The sequence below is a fragment of the Fringilla coelebs genome (assembly GCF_963513975.1).
Source record: "Fringilla coelebs genome assembly, chromosome: 1".
Taxonomy (NCBI): Eukaryota; Metazoa; Chordata; class Aves; order Passeriformes; family Fringillidae; genus Fringilla; species Fringilla coelebs.
Genome location: NC_140028.1, coordinates 24,627,869 through 24,655,143, shown reverse-complemented (window position 1 = coordinate 24,655,143; position 27,275 = coordinate 24,627,869). Strand labels below are relative to the sequence as shown.

The 27,275-nt window shown below is 38.4% G+C and overlaps 1 protein-coding gene across 1 annotated transcript; it reads right to left on the bottom strand.

The window, feature by feature from the left end:
• Window positions 1–167: 167 nt before the first annotated feature.
• Window positions 168–27,275, bottom strand: VIRMA (vir like m6A methyltransferase associated). The gene is made up of 24 exons (XM_084201096.1): window positions 27,202–27,275; window positions 24,443–24,558; window positions 24,111–24,197; window positions 23,676–23,724; window positions 23,044–23,212; window positions 22,011–22,133; window positions 20,928–21,230; window positions 18,910–20,062; window positions 17,385–17,876; window positions 16,485–16,639; window positions 14,465–14,547; window positions 13,917–14,010; window positions 13,236–13,780; window positions 12,416–12,651; window positions 11,423–11,675; window positions 9,739–9,956; window positions 8,327–8,459; window positions 7,597–7,749; window positions 5,802–5,962; window positions 5,450–5,546; window positions 4,329–4,495; window positions 3,853–4,184; window positions 2,827–2,970; window positions 168–2,374 (listed from the first exon to the last, which is right to left on the bottom strand). Exons 1-24 carry the CDS (start codon window positions 27,262–27,264, stop codon window positions 2,217–2,219), a joined length of 5,484 nt encoding a protein of 1,827 aa, XP_084057222.1. The 5' UTR covers window positions 27,265–27,275; the 3' UTR covers window positions 168–2,216.

The following is a 27,275-nucleotide window of genomic DNA, read 5'->3' as shown; positions in this document are numbered from 1 at the left end:
TGGTGTTCCAGTCAGGAAACAGAACTTGAAAATGTCTTTTTTTAGCCAGAGTATCAAAAGCAAAATTGAGCACTTCTTTGAAGTGTTATTTACTCATGGTAGCAATCCCATTTTAAAAAGCAAACCAAGTAACACCTGAATTTTAAACAGCATTATTTCATGCTGAATTTATCCATGAAAGGAATCACTTTGTATTGAAGGGGCACAGAACAAAATTCATTAGTAAAAACAAAACAAAACAAAAAACATTATGTACACACACTTCTTTTTTCAAGTTTAAATTTAACAGCTTTCATACACCAATGTAACCAACCCTTTATTTCCTCCTAGTTTGAAAATTACTAATGTGACATGCTGTATATTTTAAACTCTGAAGAACCAGTACTGAATATTTACATATTTATTCCATGCTTGACACTTTACTTTTCATTTCAAATTTCCCTGACAGAAACCAAATTATTTATATCCCTTGTAGTTTTGAAAACAGTAAATTCTCTAAAAAAATAAAACCACCTTAAACACATGGTATAAAGGAGTGAGTCAGCTTTAAAAATATTTATGCAGTGCTCCTTAAAAAAATAGCATTAATAACAGTAATGCCTGTGAAAGCTCCACCCATTTTAGTCATTATTAGTAAAATTACATCTCCCTCTTATTTTACCATTCAGAAAATTGTTTGGCTTGCAATCCAAATCTGTCCATGTTATTTTAATTAAGGTTAAACCCTTTAAGAACCGATATTGTTCCCCATAGGTGCACCCAGTCAATTCATGGGTGTTTCCCACTTTCATTGGTTATTCAATCAACTCCCAGGCAGTGGGACAGTCTCAGAGTCTCCACACAGGAAAAATACAGCTAATAGGGGCCTTCTGTGTATCAAATGAAAAACTTAATTTAGTCAGGCAGTACAAAGGTAAAATAATTTCAGTTTAACATTACCATACTTTAGAAACACTTAAAATATGGTGTGGGCAGTATTTAAGTAGAGTAAGACCCCTCTATAGCACTTCTGTAATGTCAACAGACCAAGCATAAGTGAAAATCAAACTAAATCTTAGAGTGGAGCTCATTTACAAATACTGCATGTGGCCTTTAGGCTACCCTGTCCAAAAATGCAATGGCTACTGAAAATCTTTTAATTCTATGAAACCCATGGCGCCCACGGGAATGCAAACACATAAAACCTTACTTCACTGAATTCAATATGAAAATAAATTCAGAATTTAATCAAGTAGTGGTATTTCTTTATGAGTTCCTACTCCTCCTTTTTCTCTTTGCACTGTATCTCAGTTTAATCACAGGAACAAAACTCCAGTTCTTTATAGACCAGCTTTAACATCACTACCTGACTACATGTTGGCTCAGGTTATACACCTCTGCCCTCTCCTCAACTGTGTTAGGCAGAGGAGAGAGAGGAAACAAATTAACTGCAGGTACTCTAAGGGTATGAGTATTTGTTTTTTAACTGAAAGTATATACTGTTTTCCAATGAAATAACTCCTGTGCTCCTAATGCATAAGCTGGAGTTGTAAAGTAAGGGATGGAATGTTGACTTACTCTTCCTGAAGTGACAGATTTTATTCAAATTTTACCTGGTGTGGGACTTAGAAGTTTCTAATCTCATTTCCCAAGATGTACAACAAGACCTACAGAAATTACATTTACATTTGTATACTTTAGCAGATTATTTTCAGTTATTCTTCTATCATCGGCTACTGCACTTGCTGGCAGACACACCTCATTCATTAATAACTCAGACTGGTTAACAAAATAACGACAGAAAAGAGGGTTAATGGCTCTAAACCTGAGAGGAAAAAAAACAAAATTGCCTTACATACATATTTTTTAATTTTCTTGCAGTAATAAGTCACACACAAAACACTTGCACCTTTCTTTTGGCACAATGAATATTTAAGAAGTCCTTCAAGTCTTAACTCAAAGAGGTGCTTTACTGAGTATTGTCTACTGAAATCCACAAAAAAAATTGAAACATTCTTTCAAAAGGAACAAAAAATTTACAATTGTACACAAAAAGTCTTGAATTTTATTGATATCTCAATTCTTGTATCAAACAAAAGCTTTTTCTTCAGACAAAAATATTCTCTTGGTGTCCTCCAGATACCAGAAACTCTGAATTGGTCCGTTAGTGATGCTGCTTTCTTTGTCATCTTCACAGAAGTCCACAAGGTTGAGCTGTTCCACCATTGGGTCTTATTTTATCGTGTGAAGGAACGTACATGACGACCTCTTCCACTGCCTCCACTAACAAATTTCCCTCTTGAGCCACCACTGCTACTACTATTAGCACTTGTCCAAGACGGTCCAATTCCTCCGCGGCCTCTGGAAGCACGATCGCGAGGACTCGGTCGGTAGCCTTAAAGCAAAGAAAAGTATACTCAGTTGGAAAAAAAAAAAAAAAGCCCTAGGCGGAGTAGTTGCTGCGAAAGCGTAAGAAACAAAACCAGGATGAGATACAAACAGCGTCTGTTTCCTCCTTTTAATTTTCACTTTTCTTTTAGGCAAGCATTGCTGCTTTAATTGCGCTATGATTACCATGGAGGTACGAAGACAATCGAATGACAAAAGTCTGAGTGCAAAATTAGGATTCTGCGATCAAGTGTTCAATTCAGCAAGTTTTATGGGTTACAGGGCAGCTCGTACGAAAGCACGTATTTGACATGGTCTCACTGACAACTGTTCATATATGCTTAAAACATTTGCTGAATTTCAAGGTGTCTGCAGCATCCTTGCATGGTTTCATTTGTAAAGCAAAAATGAAATTCAAGGAATTCTCTATAGTTCGATGCCCATATGAATACCATGTACCTGCTGAACTTAATGGTCTCAGTGGTGGCAGTGGACCCCTGTTAAAATTGCTTTGACCACCTCTACTGTCATTGTAGGTTCCCCTGGGCGTACTCTGTGCACTCCAACTTGAGCCACGAGCACCTTCACGACGACTGTAATTTCCTAGATAGGGAGAGAAAAACCAACACACTGTTGAGCAAACATCACTGGGCTTGGGGCTTTTTTTCCATTTCACTCTTCTCAATACTCAGGGTGGTAACATAATATTTATACAATTCAAATAGATAAAGATACTCTGTATCAACATACCTGCAGTATTCCAACTTGAAGTTTACTTCAAGTTACTCTTGCAGTTACTTCAAGTTTACTTACGAGTTACTCTATTCTGCACAGAATCAGGGGAACAAATCTATTCATCAGGCAAGGACTCAAGTTAAAAAGAATTCACATTATCCAGCATATCAAGACAGACTCTTATACTTCCAGATTTCGTGGTGAAATAAATCCTAGTATTTATAACTTTATGAAAATAAGTATTTTCTGTTTCTACTTTGCAAGGACTTGCCCTAATTATGGGATAGAAGGAAAAAGAATGCAATCTTGTCTATGTATGAAAGAAATTTAACACTCTGTAGGTTACAATCTCCAGGTTCACTGAAAATTGCATCATATTATTGTCAGGATCTTCCATCCTTTTACTCCAAAGCCTCATTTAAACCCAGAGATGTACTCTGGTGCTTGGTTTTAGTAACTACTTGTCACAAAAGGCAGGGAAGCACTCCAAGAGTTGCTGAAACAGCTGACTCCTTTTGTAAAAGAGAGGCAGAAAGGCAGCATGGGAATTCACAGCCTTGTTTCAATTGTACAGCTTTGGAGATTCTCACCTTCAAGAGAATCTTTCCTGGTGCTAAACAACTCATTGCAACAACACTGCTTCAGGAAGATCTCACACCGGGGATGATGAACTGCTAGGAAATTGGGTTAGTATTACTGAAGCAATTTTAGCATGCATCTACTCCAGTTCTGATACAGGAACCAACATACCTTTTGAAGCAGGTGGTGTAAAGAACCTGTTCTGACTGTGAAAAGCTCCTCGTCCTCCACGGTTCCCTGAGAACCCACCACGCGAAGAAATCTTCTGTGACACTTTTGGTGGCCTTTTGGCTGGTGGTATCCCATCTGGAGCAACCACTTCTTTGCTCTCTGCAGCAACAAAATCATCCACATGCATGGAGGGTGGCCTGCTTGTGTTCTGTTTCCTCTGACGGAAGATATCATGGGGTCGAATTCCTTGTCCAAATCCTCCCCTTCCTCTTCCTCTGGGTGGTGGCACAACATGAGCTCTCTTTGCAGGCTCTATGTACTCAGATTTCCCACTGTCATGACAAACCATGATTTAGTTAGCTAATGTAAGACTGTACTACTGATGGTCAGGCGTTCTCCATACTGGAGATGCCATTTGAAAGGTATCTGACATTTTGACAACATACAAATCAATGCTGAAGACACTGTTAACTTACCTTGAAGTTATGAAGGTTTCATGCTTGTGCTTGCCAAGCTTGAATCCTTTTGTGGTTTTTGTGCGTCCAGGAGATGATGGTTCTGACAAAAATGACCTCTCCAATTCAGCTTGCAAGTCAAAGTCACTGCAGCCCTTCTCTGACAGTTCAATTAAGTCAACTTTTACCTTCAAAGAGAGAGTTTAATCAAAACAATCATTACTAGCACCTCAAAAAAAAAAAAAAAAAACCAAAAAAAACCCAACAGCAGTAACAAAACAATAAATGCAGCAGACAGCAGAACTGCAGAAAAATTGTCTTGACAGATCTGAACACAAAAGGAGTGAAGGGCATAGCTCTCAAATATGAACACCTATCTTGTCACTTAATGACCCACAGTTGGACAATTCTCTTGCTTAAGATACAGCTCTATAAATTTATTAATGTCACTTTTATACAGTTTTGGTTTTGCTAAAGAAATTAAAACATAACTATCTTTGCATGTAAATTAAAAAAGTAAAACTAAAAAATATTAAGGCAATGAAGTCAACAGAAACTGATTATTTCTCACACAAGAAAATAAGACACTGCCAATTCCTTAGTTCTAAAAAACTAGGAATGCTAATGTATTTTTCATTATTAGCATTAAAGTTTAGATTATAAAAGTTTCAAAAACTGTGAAAAGCTTTTGTGCAGGTAGTTTCATTTACTACTGCCATGTTTCCCTCTTCTGTCATCTCAGAGCAAATATCTAAATTAAAAAAAAAGTGAAGCTATCAGGCTCTTGTGTATACTACTGCAATGACAGAAGACAAGCAAGGAGAAGAAACTAAATCACATTCTTTTCTACCTTTAATACAAACTGATGAAAAGCCTCAAGAGCAGCACAAAAGCAGTTTGGGACTGACACAGCAACTGCTCCTCTAGGGTACTACAAAAGATCCCAATTTTGTAGCAGCTTCCAAGTCAATCTGAAGGCATTTGATAACCCCTTTAACACATGTCAACCTCTCTATCTGGGTCAAGTGAGAAAGGTGAGTTCAAGAAAACAAACCATTTGGCCAAATGAATTTTTGATGCTACTAGTTCAGATTAACCCTCATTTTTAAATCCACTTCAAGTACATTAATGAAGCCTTTTACCATATCCAAGTCAGTGTCTATTTCTTCAGCCTGAAAGGGTGAGAACCACATGGACTTCAGCTGGTCATCCATCACATCTGCCAACACGTATGTAGTCCTACAAAAACACAAGGCCAAAGGCCTGTTTGATTATGAACCACAACCAACTGCAAGTGTACACAGCACCACAGGACCTGGGGTGAACATTGCTGCCCTACCCTCGATACTCACATGACATTTAATACATTGGTACTCGTGGGTAGTAGTGACAACAGTGCTCTTTAGATCCTGCTTTTAATATACTTAATTTATGTATGCATAAAATACTCAATTTTCACAAATAAATTACTGCTGACACACTCCACCATTTTACCTGTTGTTAAACAAATTCTGAAGAGAGTCTGGTGCAGAAAGAGTAGGTTCAACATCTTGGTCACTCAGTGGACAAGAATCACCTGCTGATTCCAACATCTGCCTTACTCCAACAATGTTGTCCAGTAAGGATTCAAGGCCATCATCTTCCTTAGAACGATCCTATGTCAACACAGAACAAGTCAGAATTTTTTTCCCTCTGCAGAGAAGGAATAATGTTTTGCTTATTTATTAAAAAAAGGGGGAGGTACTATACAACAGTCTACCCAGCCACAAATAGTGGAAGTAAGACACCTGAGTACACAACAGGAGAAAGCTCCTAGTGTGGGATTAAACATACCATGTCACCACACGCACATTGCAGGTTCCATTCCCAACTGATGCAATATCCTTTGTAACAGTCCCAAGGAAGACACTGCCCAGGTTTTATTTAAGAAGCTCTCTATTAAAGCATTCCAATGTCCTGTGTCTGCTGTTCCTCATTCAGAACAATTGTGGCTTTTAATCTCTTAGCTAATCGATGTAGGCAGCCAGGGAAGGGACAGGAGGGAATAAAGCACTTCAAAGGCATTTGTGATCAATAGGGTGTGGAGCAGCTGTTTCATGGACTCTCTTAAATTAGCCATCTACTGCATGGCTGCCCCAGTTACAAAGAATCAAATTTGAATATCAAAGTTTGCAATTATAATCACAGAAAGGTTGGATGCATTGAATTCTGTATGTCCTCTAGTCCATTCCCCACCATCACTGCTGGAAGCAGGACTATCATCAAAGCCAGGTCAAGTCAGCCATAACTTTATCCAGTCATGTCTAAAAAAAAAGTTCCAGTGACAGAGAGCCCACAGCCCCAGTGACCTGTTTAGTGCTTCACTCTCACTTCTCTCTCAGTGGGTAATTTTTTTTTCCTAATGTCAGCTTGAACCTCTGAAGCTACAATCCAGGGGCATTTATCATCTGGAATTACCAAGAGAAGTTTGATTCCACCCTCTTTGTTACTATCTTCCCAAACAGCTGTGGCAAGCTCCTGAGTCCTCTTTCACCAGGCTAAACAAGCCCAGCTTCTTCCTCCTCTCTCTCTAGCACATGCTCTGTAGGTCCCTGACCACCTCGGTAGAACCCTCTCCAGTTTCCCCAGATGTCTCTAGAACTGGTTAGAGGGCAAAGCTGGTCACAGGTGAACACAACACTCACATGAGAGCTCAGCAGCATCCCGTGGCGGGAGACAACAAGGCCCCTGGATGTGCTGACCATGCTCCTTCCAGGATGGATGAGAACACACTCACTCACCTGCTCCTAGTGACTGTTCACTGTCAGCCCACATTTAACCTATCAACCAACATAACCACCTGGCCCTTGTTAGCCCAGCTTGCAACAAGGCATGGGATTATCCTGCTTTCACTGCAGACCTTTGCATTTTTCCTAATGAACCACACAAACTTTCTGCTAAATCAGTCCTAAAGCATTTATTGAGATCTTTCCGGATTGAGGCTTTGCTGTATGTCAGATTAGTCACCCCCCACATCCTACTGGCATCCACAAATTCACTGAAAAGGTATCTGTTGTTCAGGCCTCTGATGAAAACATCCAACCATATCCAGCCCCCAGTATTAATTCCACTTACCAGTTACATCAAGGCACCGCTAAGCTGGGGTTCCTGCTGTTTATTACATTAACAATCTGCTTCATCACTATCCTACATCCTTTGCTTGTAGGCATGTGCTGCCTTCCATGACACCACTAACTGCCTGGGCTAACAGAAAACTGCAACATCAACTTCATTATTTGAATTCTTTTACCATGACATGTTTTTCCAGATCAAGAAGCAGGCTTTCTGGGGTTTCTTCTTTGTTCTGTAGTAGATGTTTTAACTCTGCAGTGGTAAGACCCAGCGTTCTGCCTGAATGGGATCCATCTGTTTCCATAAGGCTTCCATCATCTCCACAACATCCCTAAAATATTTGACAGTTGGGGAGTAAGTACTCATAAATGCTCAGTACTTCTGGACTGCAAACCTCTTTGAATTTAAACACACATTAGAACAAATCTAACAAAATGAGTTCTCTTGATTTAAAAACATATGATGGAAATTATTTAAAGTACACTTCAACAAGCAAGTTTATATACTGCGTCAAGATGAATGCAACCCTTTCCTGTACTAGATGAGGTCTGTATCACAGATTTTATAGCTCTTTCTATACTACACATCAGTACAGCAGCTCTCTAACAGGATGCTGTGAATCTAAAAGCGGGACACCACAGCATACTACTCACTTAGGAAATCAGCGTGAACCAGTATGCCTTTCTTCCTACTGAAAACCCCTCTTACTTACTAAACATACATCCTTGCCCAGCTTTCACAGATTTCATTAAAAACTAAAGATGGCACTAACATTACTGATGGAAAAGCCTCACCCAGCAATCTGCGGAATCAACTGCTTTCTGAAATAATTGTTCCTGAGCATGTCTCACACTGCAGATTTCAGAGAAATGCAGCTGAGTTTAAGCATTCAATACATATTCACTTACCAGCGTATCAGAGTTTAGAATCTGTCGCATAAAATCCAAAAATGAAGAGGCCAGTTCACCCGTGTCTTTACTGAAACTAGTTATTACTCGCTTTAATACAGTGTACAGAGCATTACTGTGTTTTCTTAGAGAGCTGTTTTCAAAACAAAACGAGAGAAAATACTTTATTAGTACATACATTGTGACCATTCCACCATAACTGGTTAGAAGAAAATGGCATATATGCAAAATAAACCTGGAGATTTTACAATTATCAAGTTCAGCCTTGATTACAAAATATAGAGCTGGAGCTTCATTATTTTCTCCATACTAGATTCCTGTTTTCACCAGTACTGTCTGCAGATATTTCAGATATCTATATACTACTATATAGTAGTATATAGCTATATATACTACCTATATTAGCTAGTGTGTGTGTATATATATATACACTACTATACACACACACACACACACATATATATATATATACACTATATAGCGATACTACCTCCAAAACATTCAAGAAATTACAATTTCATCTTTGGCAGAAAAGGGACTGAAGTACAGAAATATGTCCTTGCACAAGGACCTTATATATGAAGCAGGATCATGCTTGCAGCTACAATTTCTCTCCATCCCCTGATGCCTAACTGCAGAAAACAAACTGTAAATGCAACATGAACAGAAATAGCAAGGCTGTGCACTGAAGCTGACAGCTGGACACACGGGATCCAGCATCTCTAAGATGCAAGAACAGCAGGTGTAACTTGCTGATTTTTCATTGGTGGTTATATGGCTTCTTGCATCCGTGACTTACAAAGTGTTTTGAACCACCTTATATTGACAAGTGCAAATCTCACCTTTTTGCCTCTGCACTTCAACTTCAGCAAACAGAAACAGGTCCAAATATAGGACAAAAAATCGAGAGCCAAAACAACATGCTGTCCAATACATGTATATATTCTGTTCAAAGTGAGTGAACAAAAATAGTTTGGAAAAAACCAACTCATTCCTAAAGCCTTAATTGTCTGGAGGTCAGAACACTCGGGGAAGTGCAGACTGAATCCCTTAAAAATAGAGGAATTACAGACAGTTCCTCCAGTGTTCCAGATGAGAGCTCTTTGAGTGTCTCAAAAGGGGAAGAACAAGAGCACTACATCCCATTCTAATCCTCCAGCCTTGGAGTGGGGAAACAGAGTGTACAAACCTGTTTCCAATGCTTTGTCTCCTTCTTGAAATTATGTGCTTCTGTATGCATACTGCAGAAATTATTCAGTGTGAAGGAAGCCCAAAATACTGAGTAAAACACTGAAGCCGCAAAGAGAAACAATGCCTTATCTTCAACATTTTCTACTAAACATGTAAAAAATTATTTCACACTACAGTTTTTAAACAATTTTAAGCTGTCATGATATCATAAAATACCATACCTCTTCAAGTGGTAGAAGCCATAGTCATGCTCTGTAAGGAACATCATTGTACGGATGCATGTCAGCAGACAACTGTAACTGCTCTCAGAATTCGTTAATGTTTCCATCAGACAGTCACAAATTAAGGGCATCAGCTCTTTGCTTGGTAAGGAGTTGGAAAGCTGCTCTAAGTCAGACACAGAGCCTTCTGATGAACTTGGTAAAATAAGTGCAATATCCTAAAAGAATTATTATTATACATATAGTAAAAATGCATTCTGTATGCCTGCAATAAATATAAACCATACATGAAGTCAGAAGCACTGGGTTCTCTCACTATACCTTTATCATTTTATTCCAGTATTTCAGTTATTACTGACCAGTAAAATACTAATCTACACTATCTTTTTTGTTCAGTCCTGTTAAGGGCTACAAACCATTATTTCTGAAACATAAAAGCTTCAAATTCTGAAATATGGTCGCAGAGTGAAAATTAGATGTCAATGTGTCCCTCAATCTCAAAACACTGGTCAAAGAGACTGAAGTTCCCTGGCTGGTTCAGCCTGGAGAAGAGAAGGCTGAGGGGTGACCTCAGAGCAATCTACAAGTGCCTTCAGGGGAGCAGCAGAGGAGCAGGTGCTCTCCTCCCTCTGGTGAGCAGCGACAGGACACAGGGAAATGGAATGAAGCTGCATCAAGGGACATTCAAGTTGGACATCAGGAAAAGGTTCTTCGCTGAGAGGTTGGTCAGTCACTGGAACAGGGTCCTCAGGGAAGTGATTGGGCACCAAGCCTGTCAGAGTTCAGAGAGCATCTGGATGACACTTAATCATGGTTTAGTTTTAGATATTCCTGTGAAGGGCAGGGAGTTAGACTTGATGATCCTTATGGGCCCCCTCCAATTTGAGATATGCTTTGATTCTAAGGTTCTGTGAAAACTAAGAGGCTGCAGACACCACCTATGAAGTTTTGGACCTTCTGTCACTTCCATATTTTACATAAAATAAAACAAGAAAGACAGAGAGATCTTGTTTATATGTAAATGGATGATTATATCTACTGACCAACAACATCCAAATGTCTTTTGCGTAACTGAGTAAGCACTAGATCAAATAAATACATGCACTAGTGAGACAAATGATAGTATGCAAATCTGTGCACACATTAATGAGAAACTACAGGGCCAGTCTACAAATCAACTTTCAACTAGCATTTCTTACCTTGTTCTAGCAACTTCTGCTTTTTTTTTAATGGAGGAGTTTTACCAGCATAGCATCCATATCTTTATATTTGGAATACATTTTCAAGAGGTTTCAATTAGATCACTAAGAGATACATATTTATTTTACTAGCTAAGAAGTGAACAGTGACAAGTCAAGTTTTGTCAGTGGCCCACATAGAGAAAAGGTATCCCTCTCTCAGCTGATGGGACAGGAAATCTTTGTGCCATTCAGTTTCTGGTCTCTAATGAGCTGCCAGAACAGTGCACATAAAGCAGAAGACATGCCATAAAATGGAAAGTATTTACATTCAAGAACAAGAAGGCAGCACATCTGCCAAATTAGCCAACCATGAACACTTTTTGTGTTTTAACAATGTTATTGTTTTTTTAATTTTGGAAAAAGAGAGGTACTTAAGAAACAACCTCATTTAATTTGTCTCCTAAAATAATCAACACACATTATGCATTAAATATAGCAAATACCTGATCACAGAGGGACTGCAAAAGGGAAGTTACATATTCAGAACACTGTTGATGAGTGACATTGTCCCCAGCTGATCGCATCAAAGCCAAGAGCTCCTGGAAAACCTCTCCATACTTTTCATCTCCTTTAGCAGTTCCATTGATAAGATGCAAAATAGCCAATTTACAAGCTTTATGTGAAGCCAGGGCATCCAATAAAGCAAGCAGTCGAGTGGTCTGTCCAGTGTAGTGTTTCTCTTTATCTTCTGTGTTGCTGAAATGGTATCAGTGCACTGTGAAAAAGCTGGATTAAAGTGATCTAAGAAACTATAAAAACAACCATCACAGGAGTCCTATAAAAATTCTGCATTTTAGAAAAAAATAAATCCACCTAGTTTGCATACTTAAACTTACAGTTCCATTTCCTTTTTGAAAACTGCTCAATTTTCACTAAAGAACTTCTGGTCACATCATTAATTAATCTACTGTGCATTTAATATACTGTAAGGCATCTAATTGTATAAGAGAAATATGCTGTTATGTAAACACTATCTAAATGGATAATTATGCTTTAAAGAAAGAGAACTCAGTTTCAAAACCCTCTGAACCTGTATCATTCAACTTACACTAGTTTACAAACATCTATACACATATGTAATCCCAGCACAGCAAATTTTACTGGCCTACTCTTCTTATTTGTGTCATACAGGTCTTTAAAAGCACTTTATAGGCAAAATGAGGCTTTCCAAAGCCAACCTGAAGAAAATCTTCCTAAAATACTTACCATAAACATGTAACATGAAACTGTCTACATCAAAACCTAGAGGTATGAGCTGCTTCTCTGGCAACCTTAAGCATTATCAGAACACAGCATATAGCACTGGAATGAGAATTTGTTCAGCTCATAATGAATAACATTTCCAAAAGTATTTCCACCTGCTAAATCTATTGTGCAGAAGCAAGGTGAATTTAACAGTTCATCAACAAAATCTTTGCAAGAGAAAACAAAAATACCTTTGCAGGTCTTCTACAATTAGATCCAATACTGTCCTCATGATGAGAAGAGCAGTAGGTGAAGCCAAGTCACACAGCTGAACACAAATCCGCCTCAACATATGCTGAATGGGCTGGCAGGACGAGCCAGAGAAAGAGCGAACGATCTCCTGGATCAGCTTGGCCTGCACATGGAGGTGCATACTCCACAGCTTCCTGGTGTTGAGGGCCACTGCAACATCATGGGCTTCAATTACCTGCAGGAACACAAGGGCAGGAGGGTTCTTCCTGTCAAGTTTTACAATAAAACATGAATTCTATCACAATGTATAAACAAAGACAAAGTACGACTACTGTCCTCATTAAAAATATGGAATGCCATTTTCATTGTCACCAAATGACAGTGCATGAGCCAGCAAATTAGGGATTCCTTCATGAGCATGGATTGCCACACACCTTTTATGCTTACTTAATAAAGATCACAAACTCAAGATCCATGACAAAAGAAAGAAGAGCCTTAATATACCAAGTTCAGCATGCAGAGTTAAATTAAAAGTTTCAGAGACAGTCATTTAAGTAACAGAACAGGAGTCTAGATAATCTCACAAAGGACAAAAGAACAACATATGACTGCTGGCTTAAGAAAAATGCTCCAAATAATACCAATTTTGTTTCTGCTGAAAAAGACTTATCTACAAAGAATCTCTATGAGCCCAAATGCTTTACTACAACTTTAATTTATCCTTTCACGTATCTGTTCCTTCAACCACTACAAAAATGGTCAGAGCGTTATATATAAATAATAAAAATTCTTTAAAAACTAAATACATCTCAGTTATACCTGAGTAGTTTGCATGGGCAGTGGAAGAGGCAACAACTCTGAAAGCAGTATAAGTCCAGAGAAAAAGCCTTCAGGAATTCTCAAAATTGATGAGAGAACTTCCTTCAGCATTAAAGACCAAGTATTGTTCGCCAAAGTTTCCTCAGAAATGGTGAGTTTTTCATTAACACCTTGTGTAAAAGTCAGTAAGACATCAACAATGTCATTCTGGATTTTTTGTTCATCGCTATCTAAGCGGCCTGAGAGAGGAATAGAGCAGAGGAGCATGTGTAAAGAAACAAGTGCTGCAGGAACACGCATGTCCTTGAATTCAAAGGATCCGCCCCTCAGGAGCTCTGTCAGCATTGTTTTGAGGAGAGTCAGAGTACAGCGGGCCATGGAAATAGTAGTGACTCTGTGCAGCGTGGTGCCCATGTTGACATGGAGTCGCCAAGGCTGAATAAGGATGCTGTTCAGCTTCTGTAACACCCGGATGAAGGTGTCCATTCCCTCGGAAGAGAAGAGCTGAATAACTGCAAGATTCCATTTAAGGTCTTTCTGTTGACCTGTACAGAAAAGAAATAACATTTCTGTATTTCTAATTTCTCCTGGGCAATCACTGTTACACTTCATCCAGGTTTAAGTAGAAGACTCAGAAAACTAAGATTTGTGCTTTAACCTGTACAAATACATCAGCCATACCTTCTACCATAGGCGGTGGACATGCAATATGACAGAGAACACGAAGTGCAGTGGGAAGACCAACCCCATCTGGAGTCATCAAACTGTCAATATTCTTTTAGGAAAAAAGAAAAAGAAAAAAGGGAATGAGCCTGTACTACAAGGAAGGACTTTACAAGTATACTGCTTGCTTAGTATTCAAATTCTGTATTTAGTTACTGTAAGTATGTCACAAAATTTAAGTTTAATTATTTCACCTTTTGCTAAGCAGTCATAAATAAGGCAGAAACAAAAAAAAGAGCATCGACATTTGCATTGTGATTTACAGGAAGCTAAAAGATTTAAAAAATTAGATCTTTGCATCATATATTTACCTTAGGTTTTGTTTCAATAAATACAACAATGCAAGACCCAGCCTAGATCATAAGCTTTAATAGAAACATCTCTTTTGGATAAGAGTATGCATTTTTAAATATGTTGGTATATACCTAAGATAAAATATCAGACTACAAAAGGTCTAAGTTTATAGAACATAAATAAAAGATAGCATCTACCTATATTTTACTGACCTGTTTGATATATTCAATAAGATTTGGAATACAATTTATTTCAAATCTAAGATTTTTCAAAGGTTCAAGCCACTTGCTGAGCTCTGGGGAAAAAAAAAATACTTAAGTCAGTGAATTTATGACCATAAAACCTTTTCCAATCAAAATGTACTTAATTTACACAATAGGCACTAAAGCCAAGTGCAAAATTTGTGGGGCACATAGTGCAGCTATAGCCAGCTGAAAAGCATCAACAAAAGTAGAACTTCAGGAGGACAGGCAATATATATTATGCACACTGACAAAATCTGAAGTCAATCTGAAGGTAATTTTCATCTCATTATCTGCATTACCTGTAACAAATAATTTTTTACAAAAGACACTAAGAGGCACTGTCAGCTAAAGAAAAGAACCAAAACACATTCCCCTTAATGTACAGCATAGGTTATTACAAACTAAGTACAAAACTTCCATTAAGTGCCCAAATAGAGCCAATCTGTGCCCTGCACTCACTCATGCTAGAAGTCCTTACAGATTATCAGCCTCTCTCTTAGTCTAGAATAACCTGAAAGTCCCAGGTTGATGGGATAAGAGATCTAAAGATTTAAAAAACATTGCTCCTGAAAATATTTATGAAAACATGAACATCAAGTGTATATGAATTGATGACTCAGACTGATTTCATTATTTGGTTTAATAAGCTAGCCTGCTTCTGATAAAGCGGTCTGATGATCAGGTGAGGAACAAAAATAAGAGCATGACAGAGGAGAGATTTAAACTAAAACTTTGAGGATTTCTGATTTCTTTCAGTGCATTTAAGTTTTGGAAGAAATTATTGTCTACATGAGTTGGTTAACTGGTACAGAGCACAACTGTGGACATCAGAGTCTCAATGTTCAGGCGTCAGAATAGCCTCCAGCAGGATTTTTCTGAGTGTCCCAGGCCCGTTCTCTAAGTCAACACAAGCTGGGAAGACATCAAGACACATTTTGGACATCAAAAGATGTAGTAACAGGGTAACATGGCCTATTCCAAGTCAGCTGGCCTAGGTGCCTTAAAACAGTCCCAGGATTATTTAGTAGTAAAGATCCTGTCAGACTACATCGCTGTCCTGCTCTCAGATGGCACAGAGCTTGTTTTCCTCCTAGCTGCTCTTCCGTGCTGTGTTTTTGATTCAGCATGAGAATAACATTGATAACACACTGATGTTTTGGTTGTTGCTAACCCTAAGTGAAGGACTTTCCAGTGTCTCATGCTCTGTGAATGAGGAGCTGCACAAGAAGCTGGGAGGGAGCACAGCCAGGAGAACAGACCCAAACTGTTCAAAGGGATATTCCATACCATGGGATGTCATGTTCAGTATGGAAATTGGGAGAGTTTCCTGGAAGGGGATGATCACTGCTTGGGGAGGGGCTGGGCATTGGTCAGCGGTGGGCAATTGCACTGAGCTTTACTTGTTTTCTTGGGTTTTATCTCTTGTCTCCTTTTTATTACAATTATTAGTGTTGTTATCATTAGTACTATTAGCATTATTACATGTTACTTTTCTTCAATTATTTAACTTCTTATCTCAATCCAGAGTTTTACTTGTTTTTCCCTGATTCTCCTCCTCATCTCACTGGGGGTGGGTGGCAGGGTGAGAAACAGTGGTGTGGTACTCAGCGTCCAGTGGGGGCTAAACCACAGCAATAGCAATAGTAAACAAAAATAAGACTCAGTTCACTGGCTAGTTAGTCCACTTCTACAGAAATTTGCTCTCCTATTATCAACACAGTTTGAATAATTTCAAACTTCCTGCAATTATCCAGAATTCATGGTAGCTATTTCACTTGAAAAAAATTTAACTAATAAAAAATATTTCCTATTTAACTCTCATTAGAAAAAAAATTGCGCCATTATCTCAGTGACTCAACTAATCAGATGCAACTGGAAAAGTAATTTCATTATCCAAGCCAGACAACTGTAAAGCACCAATTATTCACATAAAAAAGACTTCTTCTATACATTCAAACAATTCAGTTGATAATTACATATACTGTACCTTGCAACTTGGTATTATTTTCATCTGCTTTACAAAGCTTCAGCAGAGGTGCTGAATGCTGTTCCAGCATTTGGACATCACTGGAAGATTGTACCACCAGCAAAACAAGGATGCAGGCGTAATTATAAGCGACTGACTTCTTAGACTTTGAGTCTCTGAAACAACAACAAGGCTTTTCTTCAGATCTCAGCTAACACAACTGGATATCTGTTAGATTTTCATTATTTGACCCCTAAAAATCTACCTACAGAACTTTTACCTTCAACAAGGATGCCCCACATAATTATCAATGAAAGAAACCCAAACAATTTCCTCCTATGTTTTTTGCCAAGTGAACACCTTCTGCCACATTATACACATTCAGATTCATTTCAGCATCAACAGACCACGAGATCCAATCAAGCGGCATGCAAATATTTTTATGTAACTTTATCTGTTTCACAAATCATTTTAAAATCACTGCTACCTAAAGTACAACTGCCTGTCCAGAGAAAACAATGACTATTTAACATCTACAAGAACTTGAAGAATTGAGAGATTCTTACCCCAGACTAGTGTGCAGTACTCTCCGTACCCAGTCAAACCTTCTACATGTTTCACAGGCAACATTTTATGCTTGAATAAAAACTGCCTACTTACTGATTTTTTCACATAATCAAAAGTTTGCCCTACATATATTACAAGAACTTTGTTGATGACCTACACAGATTTGGGGTATTAAGTACTTGATTACAAATGACAGGCCTGATTTTGTATTACATGCTTCTACTAAAAAATTGTTTTGGCTTTAAATAAAAACATCAGGATCTAAAGTAAATTTTAGATTTATGGAATTATTCATAAAAGATAGATACTTTTAAAATTAAAAAACTAAAGGAAACAAATAAATGCATACATTACCCTAAAGCTTCTTTGGAATAGTACTCCATTAAAGTAATAAGACTTTGGAGATTTTTTTCCAGACTGAATACATGAGCCACAGCAGATCTTCCTACAGGGTTAAAGGTGATCAAGTAAAGGTTGTGAAGCGTTCCCAACAGATCTGAGTGGTCAGTCTCCTCGCTGGCTGTGCACCGCTGGAAATGGCAGAACAATTCTGAAATGCACTGTAATGTCTGTGTTGAATGGAGGAGCCACAGGGCAAAAGTATCCTCATTGGCACCATCTGACTGCAGACCTTCCTCTTGATCTGGGTCAGAAAACTGACAAAGTGCTCTAACCAACAGGTTTGTTGCTTCGTGCTCAGAGATAAAGAAAAGAAGACCCTTCTGTGACTGTGCCAGGAAACGCAATATATCTCGGATAGCCTGAAGCACACCTGGATGTGCACCTGTCACTGGAAGAGACAGTAGCAAAGTAATGCATTCCAAGAAATGGTGACTATGAAGATATCTGAAAAAAAACCAAACCAAAATCAGGAAAATAATCAGCAATGCTACAAATATTTGTCAATGCTTTATATAAAACTATGTACCTCCTAGCTTCAGTACTTATTGCCCTGTGGACTACAAAAAGTAACTAATTATGAAGTAGTACAATATTTAAACCTTACAAAATGTAATTGCTATAATATTTACAAGAAATAAGCCCTAAAATTCTGATCTCCATTAAAAAACCCAAACAATAAAAAAACCTCAACCATATCTACACACAAAACAGGACACTATATTTTATTAAATTTGCTGCATCTGAATCATCATCAATATCAATGTTTTAAATGTGCTAGGAAATCAATCATTACAGCATATCTAGCAGGCAATTTTTGAAGACTCTTTGCATGTAGATGCCTATATTCAGCCATGACCTACACCACTGCTACCAAAGAAATCTATCAGCATTTAGAGAAATACCTTCTAGATAGAAACTTGCTAACAGAGTAAGAACCCATGAGATGTTTTAACTGGCTGAAGGCAGGCAGGCCTCAGCTCCTCTGCCTGTGCTGTGAAAGTCAGCACAGTGATACAACTGCATGACCTCTTCATCAATCTGAGGCCAGTTTGCATCTTGCTACCTCAACATCCAGACTGAGGAATTACAGACCTATTTTATCCATACACATAGTTGTGTTCCAAGATGACAAATGAAACACTCTAGATTTACAACCATTTTCAAACTGGACAGCACTTTATAGCATAACTGGTCAGCATCTATGAATGCAACTGAAGGCTGAGCACATTACCAGCAATAAGGAGATTATTAAGGAGTAATAAAGATGTTAACTTCTGGCTAGGTGCATTCTGGGTTGATCAAAAGCCAACAAAATAACAGACACAATAATTTGTCAATCTCTCTCAGACTTCATATCCACAATCTAGAATGTTCCAAAAAAGAATTAAGTGAAATATCTCAAAGTCACCCCTGAAATATATATTACTATCAAGCTAGAGGAAACACACTCTAGAAATTGAATTCACAACTGCTGTACCTAAACAGGACAGGGTAAGGATCGTCCCTTTCTGGAGGGCCTGTAATGCGTGCCATGGTTGGGAAAGATTTCACAGGGGGCTGAATCATTGTATGAGGAGCAGTTTCCATCAAATGGAAGATCTCTTCAAGAAGACTAACAAGTTTTTCCATCTCTCCTTCACTTATATTAGAAGATTCCAAAAGATGATCCATATCCATAGGAGCCTCCACATCATTTTCATATTCTTGGTTGGTTCTTTCAAGTCCTGCCAAGTCCTGGTCCTGTTCTGGCTCTGTGTGATTAGGAAGAGGAGGAGTGTTCTCTGCTAACTGATCCACCACCTTTTTAATGTCTGACAGAATCTCGTAGAAGTGACATTTCTGGAGAATTGCAGAACCAGCTGTAACAACTCGAACAGTCTGATCTAACAGTATGAGTTCCAGGAGTTTCTGATAACCACTTTTTTCATGTACATCTGAGCCACCTCTTAGAAACATTTCCATTCCCTCAGTCATACTAATGACACTATCCAAAGCTTTAAAAGCATTAAGTTTAAGGGACGATGATACATGATCTGCAAACAACAGTTCAAACAACACGTTAATAACTCCTGCCTGCAAGAGTGCCGTTATTCCTTGAGTGCCACATTCTGCTAATGAAGACACCAATTTTGTCCCAGCTTTGAGCTGTCGAACGTTCAAAGCAATGGGCTGTTTGAGAGCCACCTGAAGGTTTAAAGCTTGCAGGGTCCAGTCTACTAGCTGGGTAATATAGTCTTGCTTTGTGTCTTTCACCAGCAGGTAGCTCAATTCTTTAACTATTAAACTTGGAATTTCTTCTAATGCCGTGACCCACTTTGCACCCCTTTCCTCTTGATATAATTCCAACAGTTCAGTTAATTTAACTGAGCCTTCCACTGCCCCTGAATTTTCTTTGTCTGTGTCTTGGTCCTTTATTTTAGCAACTTCATTTTCAAATACAGTCTTGTAAGGGCAGCTGAAGTATAAAAGCGGTCCAAGCTCCTTTTCAAAAGGTTCATACGTCACAGGAGGCACAGATGCCAGATCCTCGGGAGTATATTCAATATCAAAGCTTGGATACTTAAATGTTTCACGTTCTAGATCAGCAATTACATCTTCATCACTTGAAATCTGCTCATAGCCATCATCTCCTAAAAGAGAAAGATTAAGTTCCCAAATCAGTTATGAATAAACCAGTTCATAACTGCAGAGAATATCTTCCAAATACAAAGTAGTGATTCATTTTACACAAATATTACTAGCTAGAGAACAACCACACACCAACATCCAAAAAGCTTTCTCTGTGAAGATATGAGTGAAAGCCCCACCTGACAGGGTTTTTTTATGTAACAATGGAGTCATTTAAAAGAATGTATAAAGCAAGAAGTTCAACTAGAATACACATTACTACAACTATATTGTCCGATTTTCTTCCTGTGATTGCACCTACAAAAAAACTTCTAGCCTGCAATTTTTGCATAGACATGGGTGGGATCTTTAAATAAGACAAGATGACAACTAAATATATTATATAAACAACTTCACTTGGTTTTTATTTAAGAAATAATCTTTCACCACTTTCCTACATTTTTAAACAAAACAGAAGATTGAATATTCATTCTCACCTATACAACTGTATCTATTTTCCTCTATTTATAGAAAGTTTTACTATAAAGGAATAAATATTCAACAGCAAGATACTGCTCTTGAGAGATGTCAGGACCACAAATAAGGCAATGTTGCAATAACCAAGTGTACTAGGGTGATGTGGGGTGGGGGTGGGGTGTGCTTTGCCTGTTAAACAATCAGGTTCTTTCCACTTCCCAAACCAGCTGAGGGGAGGGGTCAGGTGTTTTTGCTTTCTGGAAGGGCCCCCTTTGGAGGTTTTCTCCCAGATTTGCCCTAAACCAGGACAACAAGGGGAAAAAATTCAGTTCCCTTGCACATACTCATCATGGAGGTACTGCCATCAAGATTTCATAAACCTCAATTTTTTTTCTAAACTCTACAACTTACCATCACCTTCTTCCTCCTCTTCGCCCTCTTCTTCATCTTCATCATCTTCCTCCTCCTCCTCTTCTTCCTCATCAGCAATGCTCTCTACTGTATGGCCATCATCATCATCATCGTCATCGTCATCATCATCCTCCTCCTCCTCAACATCCACATCATCATCATCTTCCCCTTCTTCTGGTTGATCTTCCTCTACTTCTCCATCATCCGAATACTGGCTTTCTTGATGAATGGACGTTCGATCAGGAGAAATTGGCTCAAAGTAATCCTCCCTATGGTCCACATCATCTTCTTTTTCCCCAACCACTAAAAACAGATACAAAGTTTCAGAAATTAGAGCACTTTTCCAAAACCCAAAAGATATTAAACAGGACTGGCCCTATGAGTAGATCCCATCTGGCCCCACACACTTGGCCTGACCATTCCCTCCTTGATTATTAAGGGTTCATTCACCTCTCTGCGTCTGTCTTCCAGCCGATTACCTACCTCAGCTTTTTACACATCCTTTGTCACCATGTATCGCCCTGCATACAATTAAGAGATTCTCCTCAGTTCTCCTTTTTTTTTTTTTTTTTTTTTTTTGCTAAGGTATTTATAGAAATATTTTATTGCTTTTAATGGCAGTATATATGTTTTAGGTTTCTGCATCACAGATACTAGAGATGCAAAAAAAGCATTTTAAAAATCTTGTGATTTGACTGAACACAATCACTTAGTTCAGCAAGACTATGAATATGTAGAGCTCTTGGCACTTCTAACCAATACAGACTGGGTAACTTGGCAGATGCTGCAGAATAATGCAGAAGGACAATGGATAAAAGAGTCAACAGAACACTTATATAAAACTTGAGCAGCATGTTCAACAGTATATTGGTTAATACCCAATATTCCCAATCTGCTGTCTTTAAAAATGATGCAAATGAACAAACCCAAAACTTGCTTTTCTCCAAATCCCTTTTCTAAAACTGAATCTGTCCAGCAGAAGTAACAGCAGATAAGAAACTTCACACTGGGCAGAAACACAGAATTCTGCCTCCTCTAAGCAGTGATGTGCAGCAAATAAAACACAGTCTCTTCTCATTCTACCTGACACTGGCATAGGTTCATCCTCATCATCATCAGGAGGAGGAGGGCCTGGAGGTGTCCTTGGACCCCTGGGCTGTGGTCTTGGAGGACTGCCATTGAATTGGTCTTCTTTCTCTCCATCAACTATATTTATTGGGAAAATAAAAACTTGCATTTAATGAAACCACAGGAATAAAAGCAGAAATTTTTTGGTTTTCAGTGTTACTTTTGACTGGGGAACACTATTGCCCAGCTTTTATTTTATCTGTATTCTGCGTTACATGAGGCAACTTTCTAAAGTCACTTTTGATGAAGTCATTATTGATGTAAACAAGAACTACATCAACAAACAAGCTTATTAACACTACTGATTTTTTATGTAATACTTGTTTAAAATTTAATGAGTAATTGCCAATTTTGGTTTTGACACTACTCATACTGTGACACTATCAATAATATCTGAATTGCTTTTAAAGAAAAGTTCACATTTTACTCAACTGTTTTTTGCTGTTTACAACTGTCTTTTACTGCATGTAGTATTCCAAATTCGCAGTCTTCCAGCCATACTTTGAACAATAGTTCTAATTTTAAATCTAAAATCAAAATTGAAGCAAAAACTTGGCCACGGATTCTATTTATGGCTGTTCTAAGGAGTGCAGAGCACTCCTCTGTAATGTATTTTACACAAGTCAGACAAGCAAAGTTAACTACGACTGTGAAATTTTCTTATGGCTTTAATACTATTCTAATCAGTTTTTTTAATATTCCAATCAGCTACATTGTAATGAGTTCATACAAGTTAAACTGCATTTTTACCATCCAAAGTAACTAGCAACACATCAAATAAACCACTCTCATAAAAGCACTGGATGAGACCCTACTTAAAACCATTCAATATAAATCTAGAAGAAAATATGAAACTAAAGGCACCATAAAGAAAAATTAAAGCCACTGTAATCTAAAATTACAGAAGAATTGGGGATTTGTTTTTCAGATGGATACTGTAACACTGATTTGTAAAAGGAAAAAAACTCTGTCTTCTCCCAGGACTCACCATGTTTTGGATTCCTTTTCAATCCAGGCTGTTGCTGGGGAGGTGGAGGCGGAGGAGGTGGTGGAGGAGGTGACTCTCTCTCATGAGTTATTACCCTGTCAACTGAGCCATATATTGCCAAAGTCAAACAGTTGTACCACCCTCTAAGAACCAAGCCATCTGTGTTGACCTGTTGGTTAAAAAAAAAAAAAAAAGCACTTAAAGACAACTCCAAAACAGTTACTCTAGCATCACTGTATCAGCATCTGCATAAAAGCCCAAAGAAAAATCCAACATTAAAATACATCTTTATTCCACATTTTGAAAACTGAGAACACAATAAACACATCAATCATTGCAACAAATAATCTTTCTCTAAAAGCATTACACTCCTTGCAGCACGTACATTGACTAGATAGATTCCTAATCTACTACAGCCTATTAATGAAAAAAACCCAACAAACAAACAAATGACAATATGAAAAACCCCAAGATGACTCTAATGTAAAGAGTATCTAAACTACAGACAGGTTTTAGGATAAGATTTGAAACAAAAAAAACTTTACAGAGTGCTAACACACCACATGAAACCATTTTTACACCTAAATGACAGATATGCAGCGAAAGAAGAGGTTTAAATCACTCTGCCTTACCTTTGCATTGGGCCTGAAAATAATTGAAGTGTTTTCGTCATATTCAAGGCTGTTAAATGAAAGATACAAAGTCATTTTCATTCATATAAAGCAGAAGTAAAACACAGCATTACTAATCACAAAAGCCAACAATAAAACACTGAACAAATACATACAAGAAAGAAAAAACACTTCTTTCTACAGAATTCTTTGCATTAATATATATGGGCTCTGTAAATTTAAAAATAACAGATGTTTTTCTTTCTTTAAGCATAAACCTATGTCCTTCCATACAGACTGGAGGAAAAGGATAAGAATACAAACTAGCAAAATCCAAACCAAACATGAAAGTCATGGGATATACAGGATTTTCTATTGCACATTCTCTGCACTATAAAAATTTTCAGGAAGAAAAGGTAGATAATGAAGTCACACACGAATCTTGAAGGAACTTACCTTCCCAGCCGATCAAAAACAGGGGCACTTGGTTTGCTGACATTGTTGAAAAACAAGTCCAGTTGAAATGAATGGGGGGATGTCTCTCTAGGAACAGAATGAAAGTAAAATCAAATTAGATGAGTTCCTTATCAGAGCAAGCAGGACTACCAAGGAGAAAAAACCCACAAAATTATACTGTTTAAGGAACGCCCCAAAATAATTACAAGTTCAGCAAGCACATAAATACATTTCACATTTTTAAGTAGGAAGGTCTATTGAGATATGAAAGTTCAACAAAAAAATAAGAGGAAGGTTTTCCTGAATCTGATACCTGGTATCTTTTCACTTACCCATAAGCCCTATTGTCAGGCAAACTTGTGTGAGCTCTCACTCCTGGAGGAATGACTCGGACTTCATTTATGTAAACCACGCAGGGAAAACGAACCACATCAATATTGGTACTTTGCTACAAAACAAAGAAGAAGCAAAGTCTAGGAAACATAAAACACAAACAACTTAATGTACTTGTATTCTCCACTAACAGAACATGCTGCAATCTTAATAATAAAAGTCAATTCTGTAAAACGCTAAACACTGACAAACACTGTTACACAGAAAAATAGAGTTTTCAATATAATCTTGGCACTTTTCATATATTTGACACTATTTTTTCATAGAAAGTGTTACTAGTTTATTTACTTAATTTACTAGCTTTATTTGCAAGGATCTTTTAAACAGTTACAAGTTGTTTTTTCCAGACAGAAAGTGTGCATGATTCCATTCTAAACATTAGCAAATTTCATATTTCAAAGATAATATTAAAAATTATAACAATACTGTAATTCAGTACATCTGACTAACAAAAGTAAGCACAAAAATCTGTATAAAATTTCCATATTATGTTTATTTTTCCAATTTTGCAACACCTGAAAACCTCTAGCAAATATCATTTCTATTTACCACACAGAAACAGCAAGTATAAAGAATTCTTCTACTCTCCAAAAAGATGTTTGAGCAAACATCTAGTTTGATAACTAGAAAGTTATCAAACTTACAGTGACTTTCCATGTAGCAGCTATTAAATAATTAATGCTGGAAGTCTTCTCTCACTAAATTCACTGCATTAGATCTTATTACATTTATCCATCATTTTTATTGTTATATGCTCATAAAACAGTACACATACAGAACTTCATGTTCAATTGCAAACATATAAAGATTTTCTTAAGAGAAGCTCAGAATCACATTTCCAATTAGCAAGCTGAATTAGCAGACTGATAGGAAAAAAAAACCCAAGCCACTGATCTGTCTATTAACACAACTAAAAAATGAAAAATTAAAAAAAAGTTGATTTGCAGTCCAAATCTATCTTTTTCACTACAATCAGCATATGAAACCAACAGAAAGCAAGTACTAAATTTGTTAGAAAGCTAGTAAGCAATGAAACAGACACAGTAGAGTTTGAAAAACAGTTTTTAAGATACAGTTTTGGGCATGTGTTACTCTCCTCTAAAAAAAAATCAATACAGACATTTTCTAGCACACAATACAACAGCCTGGCCTGTGGGCTGATGTGTTAGAAGCTGGAGGGTAGAACTAAAGGCATCCTGCTAGGACAGGGAGCACAGATGCACGAACAGGAACAGCCTAAGTGCAGCCTGCACAGAGTGAGGGCTGTGGGAGCTCATCTGTGCCTCTAAAAAACATCTGAGTCATGCAGCAGACTCAGATTTCTGGAGGAAGAGCTGCTCTGAGGAGCTTCATCCCCAGGAGCACCACCCAAATAAAGACAACATCTTCTTTAAATGATGCTGGATTATGTCCTGACAGCCATGCATCAACATCACCAAAACAACAAGTGAATTCAACACACTTCTCCTTCAAAACATTAAAAAAGACCCTACATCAGAACTACTCAACAGCAGTTAAACTGCATAGCTAAGCCAAAAAAATAATTTTATTCCAAACCACAGCGGTACTTTTCAAGAACTCTAAGTTCCAGTGAGGCACTCATAATCCACAAAGCAGAAGAATTAGTGTAACATAAAAAAGGCTTTCAAGAAACACATAAAATACCAAAGGTTCAGGTTTGGACAATGCCACTGGTAAGGATGGAAGTGACAGAATATTATTTTAAAAGATTAAAAATGTTCAACAAGAAAACACAGGGTCCTGGAGAGGAATAACAGTAGCTACTGTTTCTACCCAGGGGAACAGCGCTGGGTAGCACTCCCCGCCTAACATTGTTTTAAACAGTGGAATTAAAAACACATTTGGGCCTAGCTAATCTGGACAGCTAGAAGACTCCTGAATCACTTCTCAATTGCATTTCATTGCAGCATGAACTCAAAATACTTCCTTTTCTTTCCCTAGTGCCTATCCACGAATGCAGTCCAGTTATTGTATGAATTTGAAACGTCTTTGTCATGTTACAGTACACAATCACTTTTCCCCTAACAGTCCCATTCCTCCTCCCTGAACAGCACATCGAGCTTAGCCCCTGACAAATCTGCTGCAAGACCAGCAGTTTTAAAGATGCTCAGGATCCCAACACCCTCAAAGTGCAATATTTGCACGATCTACCACTGCCAAAAAAGCGTGACACACTCATTTTGTGTAAAGTGAATAAATCTAAGGGAATACCTCACAAACACACAAATATCCCTCCTCATCATCTGCTACACAAGAGCATCGGGAATCTCACAAGCGGCAGAGAATGGCCGCTTCAGAAGTCAACTTCTTCCATTATGTCGCCTCCTCGAAGCACGTTTATCTTCTTTGTTCTCCGCTCGCCTCTACTCCCCGCCACCTCTAAATCCCCGCTGCTTTCCCACCACCCTCCGCCCCCTGCCAGCAGCACCTCGGGCTGCCAGGACAGCGGCTCCAGCAAGGCTTGGCGTCAGGCGAGGCGGGAAGGAAGCGGCAGCCCCCCCTTAAAGGCACCAGCCCCGGGGCTGCTCCTGCCCGACCGCCGCCGGGCCCGCCCCAGCGGGGGTTCCGCATTCCCGGGAGGCGCCGGCGCGAGCAAGGGGACGCCGGCAGCGACCCAGGAGAAGGGAGAGGAGGGGAAGAGAGGTGAGAGAAGAGGCGGACCCGAAACCCGTTTTACCTCCGCGCTCTGGTGCTTGAACGTGTCCAGGAACAGCAGCTCGGTGGCGGCATCCGCCGCCATCTTGGCCGGGG